This window comes from Ahaetulla prasina, chromosome 1 (genome assembly GCF_028640845.1).
Source record: "Ahaetulla prasina isolate Xishuangbanna chromosome 1, ASM2864084v1, whole genome shotgun sequence".
NCBI lineage: Eukaryota > Metazoa > Chordata > Lepidosauria > Squamata > Colubridae > Ahaetulla > Ahaetulla prasina.
Window position 1 is genome coordinate 318222094 of NC_080539.1, and position 27096 is coordinate 318249189.

The 27096-nt window shown below is 40.9% G+C and overlaps 1 protein-coding gene across 3 annotated transcripts in view; it reads left to right on the forward strand.

Annotated features, from left to right (window-relative positions):
• PAX9 (paired box 9) overlaps positions 1-27096 on the forward strand; it is a 46725-nt gene that overhangs the window by 5326 nt on the left and 14303 nt on the right. For 2 of the 3 annotated variants that reach the window (XM_058162283.1, XM_058162285.1), the window contains exon 3: positions 4985-5121. In XM_058162283.1, the coding sequence (XP_058018266.1) occupies positions 4985-5121 (137 nt within the window). Of the gene's footprint in view, positions 1-4984; positions 5122-6528; positions 6653-27096 lie in introns of all 3 variants that reach the window. The other variant, XM_058162284.1, reaches the window with a different exon arrangement.

Below are 27096 nucleotides of genomic sequence, written 5' to 3' on the forward strand. Positions count from 1 at the left end.
TGTCGCAGGTCAGAGAGAGAGAGTGTTTCAGAACAAGAGTCAATTCGGAGAATGGCTCCTTCATTTCTACTTCTCTCCGCCCTCAAGAATTTTTATTTTTTAAAAAAACGTTTGCCTTCCCATCTTTTATTTGAGAAATAATGGCGCCAGGAGTCAGCAGAACTGCCCACTGGTTGGCAGCACGAGAAGAGGAGACCAATTTCAACCGCACTGGGTTTTTAAAATTCCGTCGCCTTTTCGTCTTTCCATGCTAGGAATAAGATGAAATAAGTGGGAACTGGGGGAAGAAATAGAGATACTGGCAACTGCGCAGCAGGCGGCAGGCCAGCTCTTTTCTTTTAGCTTTTTAGGATAATCCGCAATAAATTTAATTTCGGTACATAACGTGATTAGGCTCCAGTTGTTTTAAATTCTCTGTAGGCTTCCGTCTTCCTTTGCTTGCTAGAAGTTCAACTCCTCCGTAGACTAAAATTTCCCTCCACCTATGCCAGGTGGACCTCTTAAACCCACTTGAACTGAACTGGAAAAAAGTCAAGCCAGGCATGAAACCACCGTCTCTGTAAGGATATTAAGGAGATAGATACGTTTCTCAGGGATATTCCCCTCAAACTGCTTTATTAAAAGAAAGAGGTATTTGGAGAATAACAAGAGTTACAGAGTTGGAAGGGGCCTTGGAGATCTTCTAGTACAACCTCCTGCTCAAGCAGGAGACCTTATACCATTTTAGGACAAAGGGTTATCCAATCTAAGGGTTGCCTTACACACTGTAAGCCGCCCTGAGTCTTCGGAGAAGGGCGGGATATAAATGTAAGCAAAAAAAAACCACACCTCTTCTTAAAAACTAGTGATGGAACATCCGCAACTTCTGAAGGCAAGTTCCACTAATTAATTGTTTTGGTCAGGAAATTCCTTCTTAGTTCTTCTTAGGTTGAATTTCTCCTTGATAAGTTCAGGTGCTTTGGAGAATGGGTTGACTCCCCCCCCCTTCTTTGTAACAATTCAGGACAGGAATGCGGGCAGAAACACGGAGGAATACTTGAACTATCTCCCCAACTCTCCTTGTCCTACGAGGTAACTTTGGAGGCCTTGGAAAAATTAAAAACAAACAAACAACCTCCCGTAGATAATACATCCTCAGCAGGAGAATATGATATATTATGGGAAAATAACTTCCTGTCCCTTCCATTGAAGGAAATGGGAATTGTACATATATATATATGTATATATATATACACATGCCCAGGTGGCCGATGGGTGACACATTAAACAATCAAATTTAGCTTCTCTGGGCAAGAATTCAGTTCACCTGAATTTTTTGGGAGAAGAGAAAAAGCAGGCCAGCCCAGCTTCCCACCAAACTAATGAAAAACTACATGCCTCCGCCCCCCCCCCCCGTGGTGGGATTCAAGTAATTTAACAACCGGTTCTCTGCCCTAATGATTTCTTCCAACATCCAGTTTGTCAGACTGCTTAGAAAGTTAACAACCGGTTCTCCCGAAGTGGGGCGAACTGGCTGAATCCCACCACTGCTCCCCCCCCCCCACAATGTACCCAAGACTAAGCGACTGGAGATTTTAATTGTTTTAAAACATGCCTACATTTAAGAACATGCACATCTTGTTTTTTACCCAGCCACGATCAAATTCCCATCCGGGAGCATTAGCACGGTTTTAAAGCTTCCTTGGGTTTCAAAGGAAAAGCGGAAAAACGAAGAATTTGTATAAAGGGAGGGGGGGGGAGAGATTGAAACTTCTAGGTAGGAGACCTGCTGGAAGTGGTCCTATGGATTGCACGAACCTGGTTTATTTTTCCAGCCTTCGGGATGAATTACCCTGAGTCCTGGGGTGAGAAGAATGAAGCTCGGATCTGTGAAGTGGGGCTTCACGGGCGTTCTTGAGAGCATAGAATCCCACCCTCAGAGACTGTCCGTTTTAGCGGGGGGGGGGCGTGCAGGCTGGCGGCCGGCGGGATTTTCTTGATTTCTTTGATTGACCCTCAGCGTCCGCACCCTTCCCCCCCCTCCCCGCCTTCCCAGCAAAAAATATTTCCTTTCGGAACAGATCTAGTTCGAGTTCAAGGACTGATTGGAACTCAAAGGAGGCGCTTCTGTTCAGAATGCCTCTTCTTTTCTCTCTCTCACGCACATCGAACACCCTTTCGTTTAATCTGTGGAAGAAGGGACGTTTTTATTGCCATTGCAAGTAGCAACCTTTGTCTGACCATTTCAAATCGCTTTAGGAATATCTCAGTCACCCAGCTGCCCCCAGACTCCAGAATTACCTGCTGTTGTTTTCTTTTTATACTCTGTTTAAGCCGTTTACTTTTATACCTATTCGGGTTTCTTTTTTAAAATGTTGAGTGGAATCAATGCTTTATAATTTTAAAAGTTCAGTAGATCGATTTACTTAAGGATATCCCAGCTATAGCTTGCAACCCACTTCAGGAGCTTGAGATCCGAGGTACTTAAGGTCACTACCAAAACCGCTATTGTAATGAAACAAATCCCACCGAAGCTATAATCTTACTTAAATGCGTTTATTTAGTCCACAGAAAGCTTCGCTGAAATTAGTAGGGTTTACTTTTGACGAAAAGGGACTTTTTGTTCGATTTGTGCAAGGATTCAGTCCTACAGTTCCTTGAAGTCATTTCCCACTAGTGATTTTTGAAGACTTACAAAGGCTCAGTTTAATCAATCGCTGTTTTGATATAACGAGAATGGAGACAGCGTGAAATGCCGCTATAAATCACTAGTGGGGAAATGGCCGAATTCTTTGGGAGTCTCTTTTGTTGAACCGCACCGGTAACTTCAAAGCAAGCATTAGAGTCTGGTTGCACGTGTGAATGAGGTTGCAGAGCTTCCAAACTAGTGAGTTATTCGTGACTCTCCAAAACTCTTATCCCGGATGCATTATTTCAATTAGATAGTAGCCTCAAGCAAAATTAGTTTCATAGTGGACAAAAGTTTAGGGGGTGGAGTAGAATTCCGAAGGCGAACTAAAGTCGTCTTTAAAAAAGAAAGTCTAATTCGCTCATTCAAAAGTGTCCTTGGCCACCTCGGAGTCTCCTTCCCCCGCTAGGATTTTTGCAGTGCCGCAAACTTGGTTCGAAGGAGATGCACAGTGCATTCAGAAAGTATTCAGAGCCCCTTCAGTTGTGTCAATTTTGTTATGCTTCAGCCTGATTCTACAGTTGTCGAAATTCACTTTTCTCATTAATCTACACTCATAATGACAAAGTGAAAATCAGAATTGTAGAAATGTCTGTAAATGTATTAAAAAGAAAAAAAAAATGAAATATTATATTGGTATGAGTATTCAGATCCTTCACTCAGTACTCTGTTGAAGAAGTCCTTAAACCACTCCTGTGTGGTGTTGGCTGTGTGCTTGTCATGTTGGAAAGTGAACCTTTGGCCCAGTCTGAGGTCATGAGCGTTTTCATTGAGAATATCACTGTACTTTGCTCCAGTCAGCTTTCCCTCAACCCTGACCGGTCTCCCAGTCCCTGCTGCTGAAAAACATCCCTCCCCACAGCATGATGTTGCCACCACATGCTTCACTGTTGAGGTGATATTGGGCAGGTGATGAGCGGTGCCTGGTTTCCTCCAGACATAAAGTTTAGAACTGAGGCCAACCAGTTCAATCTTAGTTTCATCAGACCAGAGAATTTTGTTCCTCACAGTACCAGTCTTTCAGGTGCTTTTTTACAAACTCCAAGGGGCCTTTCATGTATTTTGCCCTGAGAGGCTTCTGTCTAGCCACTCTGCCATAAAACCCAGATGGTAAGAGGGGTGCAATGATGGTTGTCCTTCTGGATCTCTATCCCATCTCCACACAGGTTCTCTGGAGTTCACTCAGAGTGACCCTCAGGTTCTTGGTCACCTCTCTCTTACTAAGGCCCTTCTCCCCGCCCCTCCCATTGCTCAGTTTCACTGGTTGAGCAGCTCTTGGAAGAGTCCTGGAAGTTTGTGCCAAACTTCTTCCATTTGAGGATTATGTAGGCCACTGTGCTCTTAGGAACCTTCAGTGCAGCAGAAATTTTCCTGTAGCCATCCTCAGTTCTGTGCCTTGCCATAATCCTGTCTCTGAGCTCTGCAGGCAGTTCCTTTGACCTCGTGGCTTTTGCTCTGTTACAGTATGCATTGTCAGCTGTGAGGCCTTCTATAGAGAGGTGTGTGCTTTTCCAAATCCTGTCCAATTTAATTTACCACAGGTGGACTCTAACCAAGGTGTAGAAACATGTCAGCAACAATCAAGAGAAATGGGAGGCACCAGAACTAAATTTCAAGTGTTGTTGCAAAGGGTCTGAATCAGTTGGTGGGATTCAAGGAATTTAACAACAGGTTCTCTACCTTAATGATTTCTTCCAACAACCAGTTTGCCAAAATGCTCAGAAAGTTAACAACCGGTTCTCCCGAACTGGCTGAATCCCACCACTGGTCTGAATACTGATGCCAATGTAATATTTCAGGTTTGTTTTTTTAAAAAAAATAAATTTACAGGCGTTTCTAAACTTTCGTTTTCACTTTGTCGTTATGGGGGTCCCGAGCGTAGATTAATAAGAAAAATAAATTTCAACAACTGTACAATCAGGCTGCCGCAAAACAAAACTGACAAAACTGAAGGGGGCCCGAGTACTTTCTGAATGCGCCGTACATCTTATGGATGCCAAGGACCACGCAAGCGAGATCCCGAGAGAAGCAGCCGAGTCTGTCGGACGTCGAAGCTGCCAGGCCAAACGCTGCCCTTAGAAAGGCATTTACTTCCCAAGGAAAGGCGGGCAAGGACTGGCTGCCAGGGAGAGCTTCACAGGGCAAGCCAGGTGCCCGACTCTTAGGGCGCCCGTCCTCACCTAAAGGCAGAAACCCGCCTCGGCGCTTAAGGTTTCCCATAGTTTGGCTCCAGGGAGAAGGCTCGCTTCGGAAGCGACTAGGATGAGAGAGGAAAGCCGCGCCTCTCACTCCGCTTTGTCGTGTGTTTGCCCGCAGTGAGCGACAGCTCGCCCTATCACAGCCCCAAGGTGGAAGAGTGGAGCAGCCTGAGCAGAAGCGGCTTCACGGCCCAGCACGTTGCGGTGAACGGGCTGGACAAGGGCTCCCTCGAGCACGAGACCAAGTACAGCCAGGTAAGGAGGCGACTGCCTGGGAGGACGGAGGGGGTGGACGTCCTGGCGGGGCCAGAAGGGATGGTGTGGGGGGGGGGTGAAGGCGTGAAAAGAGGAGGGGAATGCGCACTTGCTTCGGGGGTCTGCCTGAAGGAACTTGCTTTTGACCATCCAACTCGGCCAACGTGCCTGGCTAAAAGACGCGTGTTTGTATCGGGGGAGGGGAGAATTCAAACCAGAGCCTTCGTTGATCTATTCTGGCCCTGGGTGGGCTCCAAATAGGGCACCCTCCCACCCCGGTTGGGCTTACGCAAAGAGCTTAACGCCCTTCAACACGTCAACTTAACATCGATAGAGGTCCCGTGTGTGCCTGGGAAGTTGTGTGAATCCGGAAAATCCGAGAATCGGGGTAAGCGTGTTGTGAATGCAGCCAGTAAAACTAAAAGGGGCCCGTCCCCTCCGCAGTCTGTTCTGTAATGGGGTTTTATAAGTTGCTCTTCCTCCTCCACCCGTCTCTTCTGCCTTCTCTTTTTTTTTTTTTTTGGCGCAGCAGCCCTACATTGCTGAACGCAAGAGGCTTTAGCAAAGTCTCTGGTTTTTCAGATGTCTTTTAGTCTTAAAGGGACCAAGGTTGGAGACCCCTGTTTTAGCAGGCTTGTATTTTAAACCCATTTCCGCAAAGGAACAAGGATTTAACTACTAGATTGTTTTGGTCCTGGCTCTAATCTGTGTATGCAGTGCAATTTGCTCAGAATCGTGTCATTTGATGGGTTTGCCCAACATGTTGGCTAAACTGTGGTTGTCTTAACTTTGTGACATGGTGGTTAGTTTATGGCTCAATATCTTGTCCCAATCAACTGTGATTTAATTCAGTGGGTGTGTTGTGAGAACTCTATCTCTGTTTCTACTCCCAGGTAAGCCTAGGGAGCAGCATCTGGGGATAACCTCCTCAGTTGATGGGACTTTCTTTCCAGGTGATGTATTCCAAAGCTACAGTTTGCCCGGGGTAAATTTGTTAGGGGTCAAAATCAGAGGAAATGCACGAGAGTCATCCCTGCATGTTTGTGGTCTTTGCCCAATGACAGGAAGTGACAGGAATTGAATGTTGCTGGCAAGGCTGCTTTCCCTATTAAGTAGGATGCATGCCCAATTCAGTTGGCTTTCAAAGAATCAACCCTTAATCAGATATCTAGGCAAATGAGGACTATCACCACATAATTAAGGGTGATGCTTGCTGTTGTTGGGCCAAAACTGCCAATGTCATTTAATTGGTTAAGGAATAGCATAGTTGGACTACTGGTAGATCCTTGCAATGACACTTTGAAGGGGCCAGTAGAACAGAATATATGTTATATAGCTCAGGGTTGAACTGTAGAGTCTTTGGTGCTCTCTGAGCTTGGTTGTTTGCTTGCAATATTTCATTAACAGACAGCAAGCCCTTCTAGCATGGAAGACATTACATGGTCTGGAAACGTCTGGAAGCAAACAACCAAACTCAAAGAGCACCAAAGATTTGATTTTGGAGAAGGTCAGATCTCTGCGCCTCCAGCTGGTAAGTTCCAAGCTGATCTACCATGGTATTGAAGCTGTTCTGAGATCTACAGCTGGGAGGGGAATACTGGAAGGGTATGTTTCTTGAATTGGGAAACCCAGCACTGGGTTGATCAGATCAGAGATGGGGTAACTCCTTGGTTCTTTGACCCAGGGGTCTCCAACCTTGGCAACTTTACGCCTTGTGGACTTCAACTCCCAGAATTCCTCAGCCAGCATGTGCTGGCTGAGGAATTCTGGGAGTTGAAGTCCACAAGGCGTAAAGTTGCCAAGGTTGGAGACCCCTGCTTTGACCAGAGATTCACCAGTTTTTGGCCCAGGTGTGCTGTGATAGGCTCATGTGACTAGAAGTCTCTCTTATTGCTCTCTTGTCACTTCTTTGCCAGGTCTTAGCCCAGGTTAGCAGCTGCTTTTCCAGACATACCTAAGGCCTGTCAATTTGGGGACCAGCACAGGGCTTCACTTTACATATTCAGGGAATTATTGAAAAGCCTGTTTAGACTGATTGACCCAAATGCCTACTCAGGGCAGGAATACAGATTAAACCATCCATACGGATATTTCTTGATATTCTCCTTTGATATATTCAGTAAAGGGGAATTCACTACCTCTCTTGGTAATTGGTTCCACCACAGGTCTGCTGTTAATGTTGGGATATGGGTGAGGTGCTGGTATTATTCAGCTGTAGTGTGTTTTCATATAAAATAGTATACTTAAATACACAGTCTCTTATATGTTGAAATAAAAGACAACAGGCCCTGGGCTGTATGTGATATTGTTTCAGATAGTTGAATAATCTATCCTATCTCTTTCAGTTATCTTTTTTTCAAGGCTAAACATATTAAGTTCCTTTGGTTGTTCTTCATATGGCTCCATTTCTATTCTCCTGATCAATTTCATTACCTTACATGAAATACTACACTGAAGTATTTCTGTGAATGTCTATAATGTCCCCACAATTTATCACTGAAGTTGCCCCTTCAAAAGATTAGATGAGATGGCAACATTCTTTATTGACAAACCCATGCTGACTTCCGGTAATGATCATATTTTTTTTTAAGCTGCTTACAGATTTTTTAATGATCTGGTCTGTAGGCTCTTAAGGTAGTCATGGCACACTGATTTGTAACTTGAGGTGCCTTCCTTTTCTTCTTTTGGATGATTGGTTGAAACTATTGGTCTGCCTCTCTGCTGAGGGAAACTTCTTTTCTAACAAAGGGCTACCAAAGTCTGAGGTGAAAGAATAGTTCTACTGAGTATGTTGATGCTACAATCCTATATATGCAAGCTTTGGGAGAAACATATACAGGATGGTACTTTTTAGTCCTATTTCATAGTCTGTTGATAACTTTGAAAGCCTAGTATGTCTGAATGGAGAAATAAAGACAATATTCACCAGCTATTTCGCAAAGTGTCCTTGGGACCTCCAGTATTTGTCTTGTTTGTTTCACAGAATTTAGTCAGAAAGAAAGTGAGAGAGAGAGAGAGAAAGAAAAAAAGAGAGAGAAAGAGAGAGAGAAAGGAAAGGAAGGAAGGAAGGAAGGAAGGAAGGAAGGAAGGAAGGAAGGAAGGAAGGAAGGAAGGAAGGAAGGAAGGAAGCTTTGATAGAACCATTGAAGCCATAGACTTTTTTTTAACCATACCTGCGGACATCTTACTTGTTGTGGTTATGATTTGTATTCCACTGCAAGATACAATGGTACTTTTCATAATTATGATGCCATTAAGATGACTAGCTTTTTTCTTAAACCTCTTTTCCTGAAATGTCCAACAGGCTGGAACCATTGAAACTATCTATGAGTTTGGGGCAAGGGAAAGCAGGACTTCAGGAGACTTGCTCATGTACCAGACCAGGGGTCTCCAACCGTGGCAACTTTAAGCCTTTAAGCCTTTAAGCAAAGCTGGCTGGGGAATTCTGGGAGTTGAAGTCCTCCAGGCTTAAAGTTGCTAAGGTTGGAGACCCCTGTCCCAGAGTGCTGCCATATTCCCTCCCTGGGAAGGGGCACCTATGGTTTCAGATTCAAAAAATGGGCTGAATTCTTTTTTAACACACCAATTGTCTTGAGGTATATTGAGGATATATTGTTCCCCTGCCTACCTTTTTATGAGATAAATACATTTGCGCTGAGGAAATAAGCTGCTACTAATTTTTGATGGATTTATTTCTCAAATATTTTGTACCTCTGAAAAATAGGCCAAAATATTAAAAACAGATTTTAGAGTCAAATAAAAGTCAAACATTTGATTGAAAGTTTAACGAAAACTTACTGAAGGCAGTCTTAGTCCCTTGTTAAAGAAGATTTCAGTGTCAGCGTGCTATCATGATGCATTGAAAGCAAACATGGCTTTTGTTTCATTAATCTGATGACTAACATTTGGAGCGCCTTAGTTTATTTTCTGCAAAGTAAACTATGGGACTATATGGAAGGAAGGATGATATAATGACTTTTTCAAACAAGTTGCCACTTTTGAAACTTTAATAGAAAATACTTAAAAACAAAGAAGCAAGTAAAGCACTTAACGTTAAGTATAAAATTAAATTTCTTTTGCTAACCTTATGCTTTTAATAGTTGTTTATTTCTTAGAAGTTGAATTTATGTTCATTAAAAATGGGTCTGCATTGCAATTTCAAACTTTATTAATAAAATCTTGTTTACAAAGTGATGTGTATGAATATAATCTTGTTTATGAAGTGGAAACACTGTACTTATACAACATTCAACAACAAGCAGATGCCTCCTTCAGCCTGTGCAGTTGGTGACTTTCAGATGTACTATAGAATCCAATAATTATGCAGTGGGAAGGGACCACAAAGGTTTTGTCCTCTGACGTCATGTTCTAGTTGGTTCCATTATCCATAACTCTCAGATTGATGATGAGTGTTTTAATCTAACATATATGGAGAACACTGGATTGGACGAGGCAGGACATTTGGAATAATCTTGGCCCCCAGCCCCAGTCTTTAGGTGTGTTACAGACGGGGCCAGTATTTTAGACTACCAACATGATACTTAATTTTTAAGCCACCTTCTGTTTAATTCTTAAATTAACTTTCTTTTTTTAAAAAAAAAGATGGTTTAGTTTGTCACCATTCTGGAAAGTAGCTGTCAGATGTTATCTCTGAATCCTTTCATGTTGACTTGTCTGCATATGGATTTCCATCTTTTATAGAGTATTCTTTAAGTTTACTTTCAGATCAGAGACTGTATACTCAAATTTGCCCTACATTTTTCTGGACAAAGCATTAGGTAATGAAAGTCAATTAAGTTTCAGAAGATGCTTGTCTGTTTGGGCTGAGAAGTTTGAAAAGAAATTCATGGTGGCATCTAAGAAAAACAGTGAAAAATAAATGTAATATTTGGACTTCAGCTAATGCTTCTCTTTACCTTAATAGTTGTCTTTTAGTACAAAATATATAAAGGTATGGAAAAAAAGTTTAGCTACAAAAATCAATGGTTTGGATTCAGATGTAAGACTTATATTTAGGGCTCATTAAAATAAACTGAACACAACGGATTCCACGGATTTTAATAGAAATGAAAGCATCAGAAGTACAGCTCTGAATGGAGTGGGTGCCTGAAAGTAATAAGAGAGATCTATATCTCAGCTCCAGAATAATTGTCAGATTAGTTGGTACAACAAATCTGCATAGTTATGATTTCTTCTGCACTGACAGCCACAAAGACATGGTGGATGCTAGCTCCAAGTCTAGCTCAATTGATGATCCCAGATTCAGCCCATTTGGGAAGAGATGGAGTAACTTTGAATTTGATGGGTTCCCTAATTCACACCTCATTATGGCTTATAGAAGAGTTTTGAATCTTTGCGGCATCTTTCCACCCTCCAAAACATGGGGGGGGCTGTCTACACTATGCTAAGGTCCTTCCTCTATCAATAGGGGATGGTAGTGGGTGAAAATTGCACTTTAATGCAATTAGGATCAAGTCCTAGGAAAAGTTGTAACGGTTTTTCTAGTCTTGTATGTTAATGTACGAAGTAACATGGATCATAGCTTGAATTCTCAGCTTTGTTATGAATGCTAGTTCTTTAATCAATCCAATAACTCTGGATTGAATTGCAGCTGGATTGAATTCAATTGCAGTTGAATTGCAATAAGGATACTGAGGGGTCCTTGGTGCTCTCGAAGCTTGGTTGTTTTCTTGCAGACATTTTCATTACCCAAACCAGCATCCTCATCAGGCTAGCATTCCTCAAGGAGGCTTCTTCCCCCACAAACTGCAGAGAACTGTACAGGTTACAGCGGGAGGTAAATATAATAAGCAAACCTTGCAATCCTATACATATTTATTCAAAATTGAATGGTATGCAGTGCGGTGAGTTTTAAGTGTATACAATGGGGATTTTCCAGTATCATCATTACCAACAAAAGAGAATATTTCTAGTTCAGAGTTGAAAGGCTCTTGGTGCTCTCTGACCTTGGCTGTTTTCTCGCAGACATTTCATTACCTAAAATAGTATCATCATCAGTGCTAGCACTGAGCTATACATATTCTCCTTTATTGTTAATAATGATACTGGAAAATCCCCATTGTATACACTTAAACCTTATTATATCTACCTCCTGCTGCAACCGGTACAGTTCTCTGCAATTAGTGAGGGAAAGAAGCCTTTTTGAAGCCTCCCCCCCCCCCCTTGCCATACTTCTATAGTTAAAACCTGATGGTGCAGAATATCAAGTTGATGTTGGTGCTGGAATCTGCTCCTTTGCTTCCATGGAGTGCAAAGGATCAAGTTACACAAACATTCCAAGCTGGATGCCTTAGAACAAGGGTGTCAAACTCAAGGCTTGTGGGCTACGGGGGGGCCTATGGGGTGTTTAGATGTGGCCTGCGGGGCTGCTCTGGAAACAGCAAAGGACCAGCCCATGGTGCCTCTGCCAGCGAAAATGGGCTCCCGATTCCTGTTTTCGGCTGGGACAGCCTCCTGCAGCCGTCTGCCAGAGAAAACGGAGCTCGGGAGGGCCACCCTCCCGAGCTCCCTTTTCGCTGGCAGAGGGTTGCAGAAGGCTATTCCAGCCAAAAATGGGGTTTGGGAGTCCATTTTTGCTGGCAGAGCACTTGGGCCACCACGGGCGCCCCCGACATGACTGATGTCAAGTTGGCCACACCCACCCCACCCTCCCCCGAGGTCAAACAGAACCCTGATGCGACCCTCAATGAAATAGAGTTTGACACCCCTGCATTAGAACATTTGTATGTGCATTAATAGTTGTGGGTGTAATGTAGGCAGTTATGCACTTTCAACTGCCATCTTGGCTACGCCCAGCAGCTTTAGTTAGGAAGACTGATCTATCTCTGCTGACATAAGGCAGAGATTAGGCATGACCATAATTAGTATTTCCAGGGGGCTAGCTGTATTGGTCTGCTGCAATGAGAACAGCAAAAAATCCTAATGGCCTTTGCTAAGTACTTATAAAAGGGGTGGTTAATAATTATTGCCACATCTCCATTTGTCACTTCATTGAAGTGTCCTGCCTGTATACATGATGGTTGGTTGATGAATTCCATGCATAGATCATTTTTTTGAGTAGGTATTATCTGTTTTCATTTAGGAAATATATCCCTCCCACTAGCCTATTAAGAGAGATTAGCTGCATTTGATTGACAGGTGTAGAAGAGATAATCAGTATCTAAGTCTGTTTTATAGGAAAGATGGGATTCACATCCATAGAATTTGTAAATTAAAAGAATACTAATTGCTATGCCACCAATAATGTTAAACAATAGCAAGTACTTTCGGGAAAAAGATAATGCCTTGCAGACATTAGGAATGATTTTAATTTTACTCTGGCATGAGGATCTATGTCTTTATTCATTAGCATTCAGAGGACACTGATCATAATCCTTAAGAACGCAATGCAGCGTCTTCATCACCATGAATGGTGCTTATTATTCTGATTTCCGTTTGTAAGACTGGAAGTCTTAATTAACCGAAGCAATAGGACAGCCTTCCCCCATCTGATGACCTCCAGATGTTTTGGACTTCAACATCTTTCATTGTCAGCCAGCATGCTTAGTGTCCACGTTGGCTGTGAATTATGGATACTGATGTCCAACCCATCTGGAGAACACCAGGCTGCGGTAGGCTGCAGCAGATTAATCAACTCAAATTAGCCTTCTTAGAAAACATTGTTTTAAATTGGCTACTTGGTATTGTATAGACAGTTTAAAAAATGTCCTGTATAAAAGCGGCTTTTATTTAGTAATAAAGTTTTTGTTTTTAATCTCTTTCACCCTTCTGAATCCTGAACAAATAAAACTCTAGCAACTAGACTGAGGTTTTGGTCATCTGATAATGTATGTCAATTTAAGCAATTATTGAACTGGTTATTCAACCAGAAGGGAAACAATTACTCAGTGAAGGATCTTGGCAGTTTTGATTGTCGCTTTCCATCAAAAATAGGAGAGCAAAGTCTGTGTTTATATGCCTCGAAAGAAAAATATAATCTTTACAGTTCCTGTTCACCAGTGCAATTTGGATGCATATTGTCTTTCTGTGTTGTAACTAGGTCTGATTGATTATTTATTTAATTAGTTTATATCCTGCCTTTCAATGAACAGAGCAGATAATGTGATATAGAGACATTATAGGCATTTTTCCTGCCTTCTTATAGTCAAATACGTGTTTTGCCTGTGGGTTTTCCTAATCTGCAGAGTTTCCTGAATGAAACCTGATTACTCAAATTTTGTTCAGGAAGTAGTGGTTTTGTAATTGCCTCCATAGAATAGGGGTTGACCTAAAGTTAGTGGGACAGATTCACCACTTGAATATTCTTTAAGTTTACACCAGTTGCCACAGGTCAATGAAGTTGTCACCAATGTAAAAATATAAGGACTGCAACCCTGCATTTAGTGGGATAATTACAAAGGCTCTTGACTAAGATAAATAATATTTAAATATATCATTGCTCTGGCGTGCTGTTTGCTGATTAAAGTCTTTGCGTTGGGGTTATTTGTGCTTCCCTAAGTGGTTTTATTTGAAAACTCAGCTTCTCAGTACATTTTAAAGTTGGTTCCTTCTGGAGACACAGTTGGCACGGTGGGGTTTCCTTGTGTTTTGCATAATTGAACAAGCCAGGGGTTAAGGTCATACGGAAAACCTTGCAAAATTGTCCCACATTTTCTTTTCTTTTCTTTCTGACATTCAAATGCCTTTGGAAAAGTCTCATCGAGGCAGGGAAAGAGAGCAGGAGAGCTCAAGCGGTAGATTGCTCCTGGAACTAGAGGCTCCATTTAGTCAGCTTTCTTCCACACTTTCTTTATAGTAAATGTAGTACGTTTTTATACTCCATTTACCATAAAGAATCACCTTATTTTTGAATCCTAAATGTCCTTTTGTGGTTTCATGCACAAGTTACTTGCTTTTTCTCTCTAATGTCAGAAAATTATTCTGGAATTGTTTCATGCAAGAGAATTTTCTGAGGTGAAAGTTACATTTCCACAAGTTTATCAAGCCAGACTTTGTTTCTTTGCATAAATATATATTACTGTTTTTTTCTTGCTGCACCACCCTGTCTATATAGATGTAACAACAGGCTTATCCAGGGGTGGGCTGCTAGGGGTTCGCAGCGGTTCGGGAGCTTCTGTGCAGGTTGGAGAACCCTAAAATCCTACTCCTGCCTGGCCCTGCCTACTCGTCCCCTCCCAGGAGTCACCACACCGCCCATTTTGGATGCAGCTAGGTGCAGGGTGCGCACGGAGGATCGGAGAGGATGAAAAATGGGCCTACTGGAAGTTCAGGAAGGCTGGAAATGTGCCCATTTCTGGCCTCCAGACAGCCTCTGGGCCTGCTTCCAGCCTCCAGAGGGCCTCTGGAGCCTGGGGAGGCTGTTTTCACCTTCCTGGAGGCTTGAGGAAAGCTTCTGGAACCCAGGGAGGGTAAAAACAACCCACCCACCCCCGCCATGGTGCAGGAGGCCGTCTAGGCTAGGCCCACCATGGCCACGCCCACCCAGTAGCTGGTCACAGAACTCCTTGCTAAAATTTTTGAAGCCCACCCCTGGGCTTATCCTTTCCAAAAGATTAACTCCATGCTTGGAATGGGAAGTAGAATTTCAGGTCACAGCAGATGGCAGCATCTAGCCAGACTTGGCTGATTCCACCCCCTCCCCTCCTTGATTAAATAGGATCAGATCAGACTAATAGATGGGAGGCCACCAGGAGTTCTAAGGCAGTTGAGAATATTGAAAAAAAATATCTGAAAAAAGGCTGTAATGACAAAGTGCTTCTTATCCACATGGACATATTCATTTCATCACTGGGGAGGTTTTACCTTTTTAGCTCTTGAAAGGATATTTGTGACCCCTTGTAGAGACCCCTTGCGAAGCTGCTTCTCTTTCCTGCAAAGGAGCAGCCAGATGAGAAGGGCAAAGCCCACAACTGAAGGATCTGTCAGGAAGGGCTAAACCTGAGGATATTTTCCCCAATTTCCTCCAAACCCTGGAGCCATCTTTGCTAATAGAATGTAGAAACAATGGGACAATCTTGAAATCAAGATTGTCAAATCAAAATCAAAATCAAGTCTTGAAAACAAGACTTGAAATCCTAGGCTTAGAAAACTTGGAACTCCATCGCCTTCGACAAGACCTAAGTTTAACTCACAGAATCATCTATTGTAATGTCCTTCCTGTCAAAGACTACTTCAGCTTTAATTGCAATAATACTAGAGCAACTAATAGATTTAAACTTAATGTCAACCGCTTTAATCTAGATTGCAGAAAATATGACTTCTGTAACAGAATCATCAGTGCTTGGAATACTTTACCTGACTCTGTGGTCTCTTCTCATAATCCTAAAAGCTTTAACCAAAGATTTTCTACTATTGACCTCACCCCATTCCTAAGAGGACCATAAGGGGCGTGCATAAGAGCACAAACGTGCCTACCGTTCCTGTCCTATTGTTTTTCTTTTCTTCTTCCTATATATATATATATATATGCTTATACCTCCTATATTTACTCATATATGTGTTTATATACTATATAATCTTTTTGTATGATACCTACATATATTGTTGTGACAAAATAAATAAATAAAATAAAATAAATAAATTTTTATTTTTATTTTGCTGAAGGGAGGGGTGGGGGAGGGCTCACTTTAAACTTTAGAAGCCCCAGCAGGTATCATGGAGAGAGGCATGGGAGAAATTGTTTCTTTGGGGATGGAAGGCGTGAATTAAAAAAAACACCCCAAACTGATTCTAACACTAAAAGAGATTAACAGCTCTTTTTGCCTCGTTAACAAACGTTTTATTTTTTAAAAATGTAAAAATAATTCTTGAATAGCAAAAAAAAGTTGGTTTCTCTGTTTTTATTTACATTTGTAATGAATTAATTTTTTTTTTAATCATAGCACTAGATTTTCCAGCATAAATATTAACATCTGCTAACTTTCCAGAATACAAAGTCTTGTTTTCTCTAATAGATATCATCATCCCAAGTCATTCCCTACAATTCGCTCATTTTCTTTCCCTCTCTATCGTTGGCAACTTTAAGATGTATAGACTTCAACATGATGCTGGCTGGAAAATTCTGAGAGTTGAAGTCCACACGCCTTAAAGTTGCCAAATGTGATCCTTTCTTAGCAGACATCCGCAAAACCAGAAGGACATTTAATGGAGAGCCATGTCTAGTTGGTGTTCATTACTTTCCACATTGCTCACCTGGCTTGAGGGCTAAGAGAAATTTCTCCCACCCGAGCTTTAACAATTCAATTACTCTGAAAGGGATGAGTTTTCCCAAGCCTCTTCTCTAAAATTCCCCTTTTCCCAGGGGTGAAATTCAGCAGGTTCTGGGGAACTGGTAATGGACATTTTGAGTAGTTTTCAGAACCGGCAAATACCACCTCTGGCTGGCTCCAGAGTGGGATGGGAATGGAGATTTTGCAATACCTTCCCCCAGGAATGGGGTGGGAATGGAGATTTTGTAGTATCCCTCCCCCAGGAGTGGGGTGGGAATGGAGATTTTGCAGTATCTTTCCCCTGGAGTGGGGTGGGAATAGAGATTTTGCAGTATCCTTCCCCTGGATTGGGGTGGGAATGGAGATTTTGCAGTATCCCTCCCCTGCCACGCCCATCAAGCCACACCCACCAAACCACACCCACAGAACCGGTAGTAAAAAATTGAATTCCACCACTGCTTTTCCCCTTTCCTCTCTCTCTGTTGGTGGAACAAAGAGGCCTCCCACATTATCTCATAGTATTTTGGACCACAGGGACAAGAAGGAAACACTTGTCTGCATTTTCTTTGGTTGTGGGACTATTAAAAAGCAACAAGCATCATCTGATCATGTAATATTTTACTGTATTTTACCTGCCAGCATACACCAGAAATACTTTTTTTTTTTAAAAAAAATTATATGCAGCAAACCAGCATTTGCTTATATATGCATGTTATCTATATCTATCACTTTCTTCAACCTGCATGTTCTCCAAATATAAGGATTCCAAAATGGCTTGGTCATTGCTGAAAATACTTGGAGTTGAAGTCAATGTCTGAAAGGCATTCAGTTTGGGAGAGGCTAGTTTTTATAATTTAGAACAGTGTTTCTCAATGTTGTCAACTTGAAAATGTGACGGGCTTCAGCTCCCAGAACTCCTCAGCCAACATTGAGAAACACTGGTTTAGAAATGTTCACCATGATAGCACATAGGTGACTTCCATAATATAGGGCCGTGATGGCGAACCGATGGCACACGTGTGCATGTGTGGTGTCACCTGTTCCTCTTCTGGGTTTCTGGCTCACATGCGCACTCAGGTGATCTGGTGGCCTTTTTGCATGCGGCAATGCCCGAAACTGGAAGAGCTGGTCTGTGAGCCAGGAATGCGGCTTCCTTGAACTTCGGAATTGGGAGTGTCCAGAAAGGAGGACCAACGGGAATTCTCCAGTCTCCAGGCAGTGTCCCACTGGAGGAGAAAGTTCCACGCAGAGAAGAAGCCCAAGTTGGTTATTTGGGTCAAGTTCCCACCTCCCACTTTCTCTGCTTCTCTCTCTCCCTGCAGAACTGTCTCTCCTCCTTCAGGTGAAGTCCCAAAGGACTCTGCTTGGAGACTGATGATGCTTAAGCAGGGAGAATTCTCATTGGTGCGGACCCTCGTTCTGACCCCTCCCATCTCAAAAGTCTGAGATAAACAGACTTTTAAACCCTCCCCCCCAAATGCAGAACTGCGGATTCCTCCTCTGGGGCTGGAAGCATCTGGCCGGATATACATGCGCGTGAGCATGCACGCTGTAAGCATGCGGGTGGTCAGCTGATCGGCGCGTACGCATGTGCAACAGTAACTGGAAAACTTGCTGGCGGGAGTGCATGTGCGCACCAGAAACCAGAAGTACTTTATCCGGCGTGTGCATGCCCTCTGGGCAGCTCCTCTTCCTGGTTGCGGCCCTGATGCACGCAAAGTGCTCCGTGTTCGGCACTTGGTGCCAAAAAGGTTCGCCATCACTGATATAGAGGAAGATCTGGGCCCAGGGAGTGGAAGCTGCTTTGGATATCTTTTATATCTGGCTTTATGGAAGTTTAGGTGCAGAGCTCCTTGAAGTGCTTCGTCTCCCCCATGTTTCCACTAAGACAACAATCCATCCTTTTCTCCTTCTGCCTGTGGGAATGCCCTTATTCCTCCACTCAGAAGTAAGCTAGGAATGATGTGAGGGGTTCTTGGTACTCTCTGAGCTTGTTTGTTTTCTTGCAGACATTCCATTACCCAAACTAGGTAATATCATCAGTGCCCTCATTTCAACCCTGAGCTGCAAATAATTCTCCTTTATTGGTAGAAATGATTTCTCCCAACCTCTGTCTGAGCAGAGGATACTTTAGACCAGGGGTCTCCAACCTTGGGCCCTTTAAGACTTGTGGACTTCAACTCCCAGAGTCCCTCAGCCAGCAAAGCTGGCTGAGGAACTCTGGGAGTTGAAGTCCACAAGTCTTAAAGGGCCCAAGGTTGGAGACCCCTGCTTTAGAGAGGCTCTGGATGATCTTTTGCAGTCTCTTTTTGAGCGAAAGATGTTCAAGATCGCTGAGTTTTGGAGCAGGAGTAGAGCTTCACTTCTCCACATCTATTTTATTTATTGAAAAGACTTTTACGGCCACCCATCTAAAAACCCACAACTCTGGGCAGCTCACAACAGTTATATAAAACCAAACATCACAAAACAATACAAGCAAAAACAATGAAACACGATCTGGTGTGCCAGACATGCCTGTGGGATGATTTGGCCTCTGGTTAGATTCCGTCCTCCACTGTGGATATAACAAATAATACATGCTGATTGGTAGTGCTCTCTTCTATACCTTAGGAATGTAGGAAGCTGCTTTGCAGCATTTGTAAGACTAAATATTGTCAACTCTTAACTGGCAGCAGTTGTGAAGTCAGAGGCAAAGAATTGATCTTTCTAACCCAAATGAAATGAAACCCTTGAATACAAGCATGAGTCTTTTCTCAGTGTTATGACTCAAAGAGACTATTTTTTGAAATAGTTTTTATCAGTTTGTAATATACCCTATTAAAAAAATACAAAGATAAATAGTAGGGAAAAGGGAAGGGAAAGAAAAGGGGAAAAAGGGAAAAAAAGCACTGACTTCTGACTCTTTTTGATGCAGTAAAATAAGGCATTAACATCAAACCTCAACTTTTTACTTTTATATAAGTGTATTAACTAGCCGTTTCTATAACAACAAATCTATCTAATCGGTAAAACCCAAAATCAAAATTTCATTTTTTTCCACCTCAAGCACAAAGTCCAGAAGCGGTTTCTAAGTAGAAATAAAAGTATTTGTATTTTTTTCCTTGATCAAAACAGTAAATTTAGCCATCTCTGGTAACTCCCATCAGTTTTTGCAGCAGTTCATCCATTGTGGGGATCAAGGTGACCTTCCATTTCTGTGCATAAAGTAGTCTTGCTGCTGTCAACATATATAACATCTAAGTTCTGGGTTTTTTTCGATTAAACCCTAAAGAAAAGTCTCTGGTTTTCTCTTTAGATTCACTTTAAGAACTTTCTATATTAAAATATGAATCCTATTCCAATATTTCTTTGCTTTATCACACGCCCACCATAAATGATAAAAAATCCCTATTGATAAGCTAGCTATCCAGTGTTACTTGATTTCCTCCTGAAAAGAAAGCTAGAATCTCCACTCAGTCATCTTACTTCATTCCTGATTGCTTATTTGTACCCTATGACTATCATTAAGTGTTGTATCATTGTTAAATTTGTACCCTATGACTATCATTAAGTGTTGTAAGTGTTATACCTTGATGAAGGTATGTTTTCTTTTATGTATACTGAGAGCATCTGCACCAAGACAAATTCCTTTTGTGTCCAATCACACTTGGCCAATAAAATTTCTATTCTATTCTATTCTATTCTATTCTATTCTATTCTATTCTATTCTATTCTATTCTATTCTATTCTATTCTATTGTACTGAGGGATAAATATTTTTTATGGGATGCCGAGTACAAAATATATATAAGAAGTTAATTAAAAGCTTACTGGTTCAGACCAAAATCTAGCTAAAATAGTTTCTTTTATAAGTATTCCAGAAAACATGACTACTACCAATGCATTTATTAGATATCATGAGGGTTTTGTGTTTTGTTTTCTTTTGGTTCCTCTCTAGAAGAGGAAACTCCATGAGGAACCAACTCAGAACTTTCCTGAAGGATTGTAATGCAAAGAAATAGCATCTGGTGAAATGGCATTAAAATGTAATGGTCTAAAAACATCTAATAACCTTAGGAGAGTGATATAAGTAAAACTCAAAATTAGCCAATCTGTCATTCCTAAATATGCTTTGACTTACAATCAGTGAATTATTTTTGAATTTAATTAAGATATACTTTTGTCACCTTCGGTGTGTGACAAGACAGGGTTTTTAAAAATAATTTCACTCTAATATGGAGTGGATATGTTTTTTGGGGGGAGGGGCAATCTTAGAAAACCTTTCTCCAAGGGGAGGAACACGTGACTTCTGCTGTGTTTTGAGAAATTAGTTTTGAAAGCATTTTTTTTATTACATAGTATGATTTTCAGGGACTGTTTAGAAAAAAAAAGAAAATTGACTGTCCACATACAGTACTGCTGTTATTAGCAATTCAAGGTGCTGGTTAACACCTTAAAAGCCCTACATGGCACAGCACCCAGTTATTTGTAGGAGTCTCCTTCCCCAAGAATACCTGCCTGTCCTCTTAGATTGGATAGGATGGGCATGCTCTCTGAAATCTTGCCATCTTGGTCGGACTTTAGAAGTGGGCCTTTTTTTGTGGCTTGTGGAAAAACCTCCCAATAGTGATTCGACAAGCCCTCACCCTTCTAGTCTTTGGGAAGGCTGACTTTTTATTGAGAAACTGATTGTATGACTGGAGGCATCGCAAGGGGGATGATTGTTTTATTAATTAGTTTTATGATCGTTGTAAGCTGCCTAGAGTTGCTTAAGATAGGCAGCCATATAAATTTAAATAATTACTAAAAATATTCTGAATGGCAGTCATCTTTTCATTTTGATTTTATGAGAAACAATGCCTAGAGACATTATTTATTTATTTATTTATTTATTTATTTGTTGAGTACGTATTAGATTATATATATATATATAAGTATAAGCATGAATTGAATACATAAAATGAATACAATTAAAAGGAACATTAGGACAGGGACAGTAGGCACGCTGGTGCTCTTATGCATGTCCCTTACAGACCTCTTAGGAATGGGGTGAGGTCAACAGTTGCCAGTCTAAGGTTAAAGTTTTGGGGGTTTGGGGATGAAACCACAGAGTCAGGTAGTGCATTCCAGATACTGACCACTCTGTTGCTGAAGCCATATTTTCTGCAATCAAGTTTGGCGCGGTTTACCTTAAGTTTGTATCTATTGTGTGCTAATGCATTGTTGTGGCTGAAGCGGAATTAGTTTTAAAACAATGCATACATACATTAAAAATAGTGTTTACATTATTTTTTGACCATCTCAAAAGCATTCATTTCAAAGTGATCCCAAATTTCTTCTGAACATAGAACGTACTGAATTTGTAGCTTAGTGTGCAGATTGTAAGGGAAAATGTGATGGGCATCTCTATTTGTTTGGCTGTATTTCTGCCAAAAGCAGTATACTCTATGTCATGGTGATACCTTCATTTTTCTAACAGCCAATGAACAAAATATTAAACTCTAATTCAGCGTTCTTTATTTGTTGACCAGCTTTCACCTATATCTTAAAAGCCAAACTGTTCTTTTTCGTGAAACTGAAGAAAGTCAAAGGTGTCTTCTTAAAAGCTTCTTAGCTACTGTGGATGGTATTAGAATGTGAAAGAAAAGGGCAAAACATTGCCAGCAGAACTGATGAGAATCAGGGATTGTGATATTTTAGAGGCTTGTTTTGCTGGCTGTTGAAGCCTCCAAAATTAGAGATATTTTAAAAAGTCACAGTGCATGACTGGGAAAGTACAAGTTAGAGAAGAGCTGTGAAAGCAGCTTTAAATCACCTATAGGTCTCTTAAATCTTATGTGGTATTTTAGGAACTGAAGTAGAGGAAAGATCACACAGAATGTATTTCAAGTCCTGTTTGCTTAATTCCCAAACACATATTCAATAATTAGCGTCATTGTTCATACAGCAAAAACATTGTAGAAGAAAAAAATGAAATAATATAAATAATAGATCTGTTTTTAATTTTATTAGTCTCACTTTAAAGAGCTGGTCAATCTTAAAATATTTTGTGGTTGCTAATTTCTCTGTTAAACTCTGCCCAGTGTAAAAATGTATTTTCCTTGCCCTGAATTCTCAGCAGAAGCCCACAGTTTATCAGAAAGGGGAAAAAACCTCCAAAACCTGTTTTTTTTCTTTTTAAAAAAGCCCTTTCTGGTTTCCTGCACGCCACATATCACATCATTGTTTTGAGTTTAAACCAAGTAACCTCAAACATGTAACCTTAATTGATATGGTACCTATAACTACTTGTGAAGGGTAAGCTACATGAATTATTTCTTTCTTTTCTTGCTTTTTGGAGTGGGCTTGATGAAGTCCCAATCAATGAATGACTACCTTTCATTTCTTTGTTCCATAACTGAATATCAGATGCTTCAATCTAAGTTGTTTATCCCATATCTTTAAAAAGAACCCAATTGAAGTTAATCATAATGCAGTTAAACTCTCCTCATCATTATATGTTCTGGATCAGGGGTCTCCAACCTTGCAACTTTAAGACTTGTGGACTTCAACTCCCAGAGTTCTCAGCTTTGCTGGCTGAGGATCTCTAGGAATTGAAGTCCACAAGTCTTAAAGTTGCAAGGTTGGAGACCCCTGAACTAGAAACTAGAATGCTACTGTAAATGATGGAGTAGACACAGAACATTCCTTTACCCCATATTTTACAAACATATTTGATTTGATTGATTGATTTCTTCAACTTACAGGGCCAGCCAACTCGCAAAAAGACTGCCATTGTATTAATAATGTGTTATTTGTGCAATTTCACTGTCTCATATGATTGGTTTAGGAAGAAGTTTCATGTACATGGAAAAAAGAGAAGCTGTTGCTTTAAGAAATCTATTTGTTACTTTAATGCAATCTTATAGCTGGGCTACCTTTGCTCTGGTCCAGGCAGAATCTTGGGATGGGGGTGGGGGCGGAATGAGGCTACATCTGGAGTACTTTGGATTTGCCTACTCTACTGAATGATGAAATCATGCCAGTCTAAAAGATGCGTACTGGGATACAGAGGCAGTACAAATTGTGACAGTACAAATATATTGTAGTGGTGACGCAGTGGTTAGAATGCAGTATTGCAGGTTAATTCTACCCACTGCCAGGAATCTGAACAACTCCAGGTTGACTCAGCCTTTCATCCTTCCAGGGTTGGTAAAATGAGGACCTGGATTATTAGGGGCAATATGCTGATGTTATAAACTGTTCAGAGAGTGCTGCAAAGCACCGTGGAGCAGTATATAAGTCTAAGTACTATTGCTATTTTATTCCAAAGTTTTGTCTATTTTTTTTGTAATTGGACAATCCAGATTTGTTCCTTACTTTTTTTCTTAATATATCTAACATTCTTTAATATATACTTCTTTTGATACAGCTACCTCTGATATACAATAAGTTTTCAGAAATTTACCTATCCCTAATAGACGTTGAGCTTGTCGATCGAAAGTTCGGCAGTTCAGCGGTTCGAATCCCTTATGCCGCATAACTGGGTGAGCTCCTGTTACTTGTCCCAGCTTCTGCCAACCTAGCAGTTCGAAAGCACATAAAAAATGCAAGTAGAAAAATAGGGACCACCTTTGATGGGAAGTTAACAGCAATCCATGTAACTTTGGCATTTAGTCATGCCGGCCACATGACCATGGAGATGTCTTCAGACAGTACTGGCTCTTCGGCTTTGAAACAGAGATGAGAACCACCCCCTCGAGTCGGGAACAACAACCACATATTTGTGAATATCTATGTATATATCTATGTATATATAATTTTGGAATATTTAATGCAATTGAGGGAAAACATTAGTAGGTACATAGAGAGTAACAGTGTCAATCAAAGTTAATTAATTTGAAATACATTTAAAATAACTGTAAATTACATCAAATGTTATGTTCTTGGCCACAGCTCACTTTGAGAGTGAAGCCTCTGGCCTATAGTTCTGAAGCCAAGAATTGCCCTCAGTTTGAAAAATGCTACACACTCTGCCTAAAAGGTAAAGATGCAGATTTATGATTTGGCTTAAAGACCAAAGAAATGTCAGCTGCAACAAATTGCTGCTGTAACAGTGATCCTCTGTTTGGTTGTTGAAAGCCGTCACACTGGTCAGTCTCTGTGGGGTTTTGTGGGTTTTTTTGAACATTGAATATGCCTGTCTTTTCATATCTCCTCATGTTGCCATTTTCATGCTCCTTAATCGAGGTAGTCCTGATGAGTGGACTTGAGGATGGAGTTTTTCATTATTATCTTTTTCAAGTTCTTAGGCAAATAAAATAAAATTTGCTTTAAAAAAGAACCCTATTAATTTCCTTCGACCACATGCCTCCGTAAATGTTTGTGCTCTCTGGCACTGGATCCAAAATCAATAGTGGGCAAAGATGGTAGAATTCAGTCAAATTCTCCAATGCTAACCATTTATTCAGAAGTTTAGTTTTTCAATCAATGGAACTTGCTTCTGGAAAAAGGTGTGAAAATATGACTACAGCCTTTTTCTTTAAAAAAAAGAAGAAGCTACCTGTGTTAAATGTATGTCTACTTTTAAAAACTCACATCCATGAATAAGATGTTCATTATTTGTAGGCTGATCAAGCTGAATTGGGCAATATATTAAGTTTTCTCCTGAGATTGTAAAAATTGACTTGAATAACATCAAACCATCCAATTTACTATCCAATAAAGCAAACTGATGAAGCATATTCAATTCTATTCTATTCTATATATATATATATATGTAGGTCTTTGGTTATTCGGGTTTTCTCCCGCGTAAAATTGGAAGTGTCTTGGCGACATTTCGACAAAGTCTCATTCGTCATCTTCAGGCTTCAGCTTCGTGCTTCTGGGCCAGAAGCACGAAGCTGAAGCCTGAAGATGACGAATAAGACTTTGTCGAAACGTCACCAAGACACTTCCAATTTTACGCGGGAGAAAACCCGAATAACCAAAGACCTACATACAAACACCCGCGAAAACCTCAGAAAACAAATATATATATATGTGTGTGTGTGTGTGTGTGTGTGTGTGTGTCTGTTTGAATTGTGGTGAATATCTCTGAGCTTGTGGGGTGTTTTCCAAATGTTTCATTCAGGGTGGGTTCTATTTACCTTTACTACTGGTTCGCAAGAGGAGCGCGTGTGCATGCTCGCTTCACGTGTGCACGCTTCTGCACATGTGCAGAAGCCCCTTGATGATTTCGGGGTGGGTGAGTGGAGCCTCCTGCTGGTTTTACTACTAATTCTGTAAAACCAGACAGAACCAGGAGCAACCCACCACTGGGTTCATTCTCCGAGCTTGTGGGGTGGTTTCCAAACGTTTCATTACCAGGCTAGGTAATATCTTCAGCGGAGTTTACATGGACGTGGACTCTGATGAAGATGTTACCTAGCCTGGTAATGAAACGTTTGGAAACCACCCCACAAGCTCGGAGAATGAACCTTCATCCTCCTGTTGGAAGAGGTTTTGAAGCTCATTCTGTCAAAAATACAAATATGCACTAATAGTGCTGTGAGCCTTACTTATACAGACATGCAGCTTTTCTAGCTGTTTTGCAAAGGTTTTAATCTTGTTAGGGTCCTGTTTGACAATCTGCTGAGCTGGAGATTTGTTTGCAAAAGAGCTGTGATATCAGATCAATAAATAATGTATTGAAAGCTAATGGCCCATAAGACAAAGCAATATTGAAGTACTGAAATATGTCCCAGGTGAAAATTCTTCCTTGGGAGTTTATATCCATGGTATAGTATGTGAAGTTTAACAAACTTTGAAGTATGGCTAAGCACGGAAAGTCAGTAGGAGTAGCAATATTGGATGATTTAGGTCATGTGTGGATGAGCTTCTGTAGGTCAAGGGTCAAATGTGAGTGTTCTGAAATATATAGGTGGGTCATATAAGGCTGGAGCAAGAGAAAAGTAGTTGTGCTTAAAACAGAAAGTGAGAATGATAAAAATGACAGTCCTTTAAATTGTAATGCCCACTAATACTTCTGGGTGTTCAAAAGAGATTTCCTGCTTCCTCATTTTAGTAGCCTGATTCTGAGAGCTATGGACCATTCCAAAGAAGTCCTGAATATATTTTAGAGGAGAGAGAAATTGGCTAAAATCAGAAATGTTCCCTTTTGCAAATGTAACTGTTGCTTAGTCCCCATGTCCATTCTGAGGTCTAGAGGTTTTGGTCTACTGCTGTTATTTTCCCTTTGGGGTGATAGAAGATACAGTCCAGTAAATTTTCATTTGCTAATATGGAGGATGCTGATATAAAAATATAATAATCCTTATATTAACAACAGTACCTGTGCTTGTTGTTTAATATTCCTGTAAATTAAGTTTGCCCAATGTTCTTGTTGGTATGTGAATTGGAGAAATAGTAGATTAAATTGAAGACTTGTTTATTCATTTTATGAGCTTTGAACCTGGGACTTTCCAGTACACAATTTAATCTCTTTGACAACCTCAGTATACAAATTATTCTGTGTTTAGTTTATACACAAAACCTAAGGTAGTCCAGCCTTAGGCATTGCCAAGAACAGTAGATCCATCAATATAGTGCAGTCAATTAACGTTAATCTGGAAAAGTTCTTGGGATTTTCAGAAATGCTGCATTAATGCCCCCCCTACTAAATCTACTTTCTGTCTGTGTTCTTTCATACATATGATTACAGAGCTGTAATGTTGTGCTGAGTCAGGATTTACAGACCAAGAGTTTCTTCTTTACTAAGAAAAATAGCATCATGGATTTGTCATTTT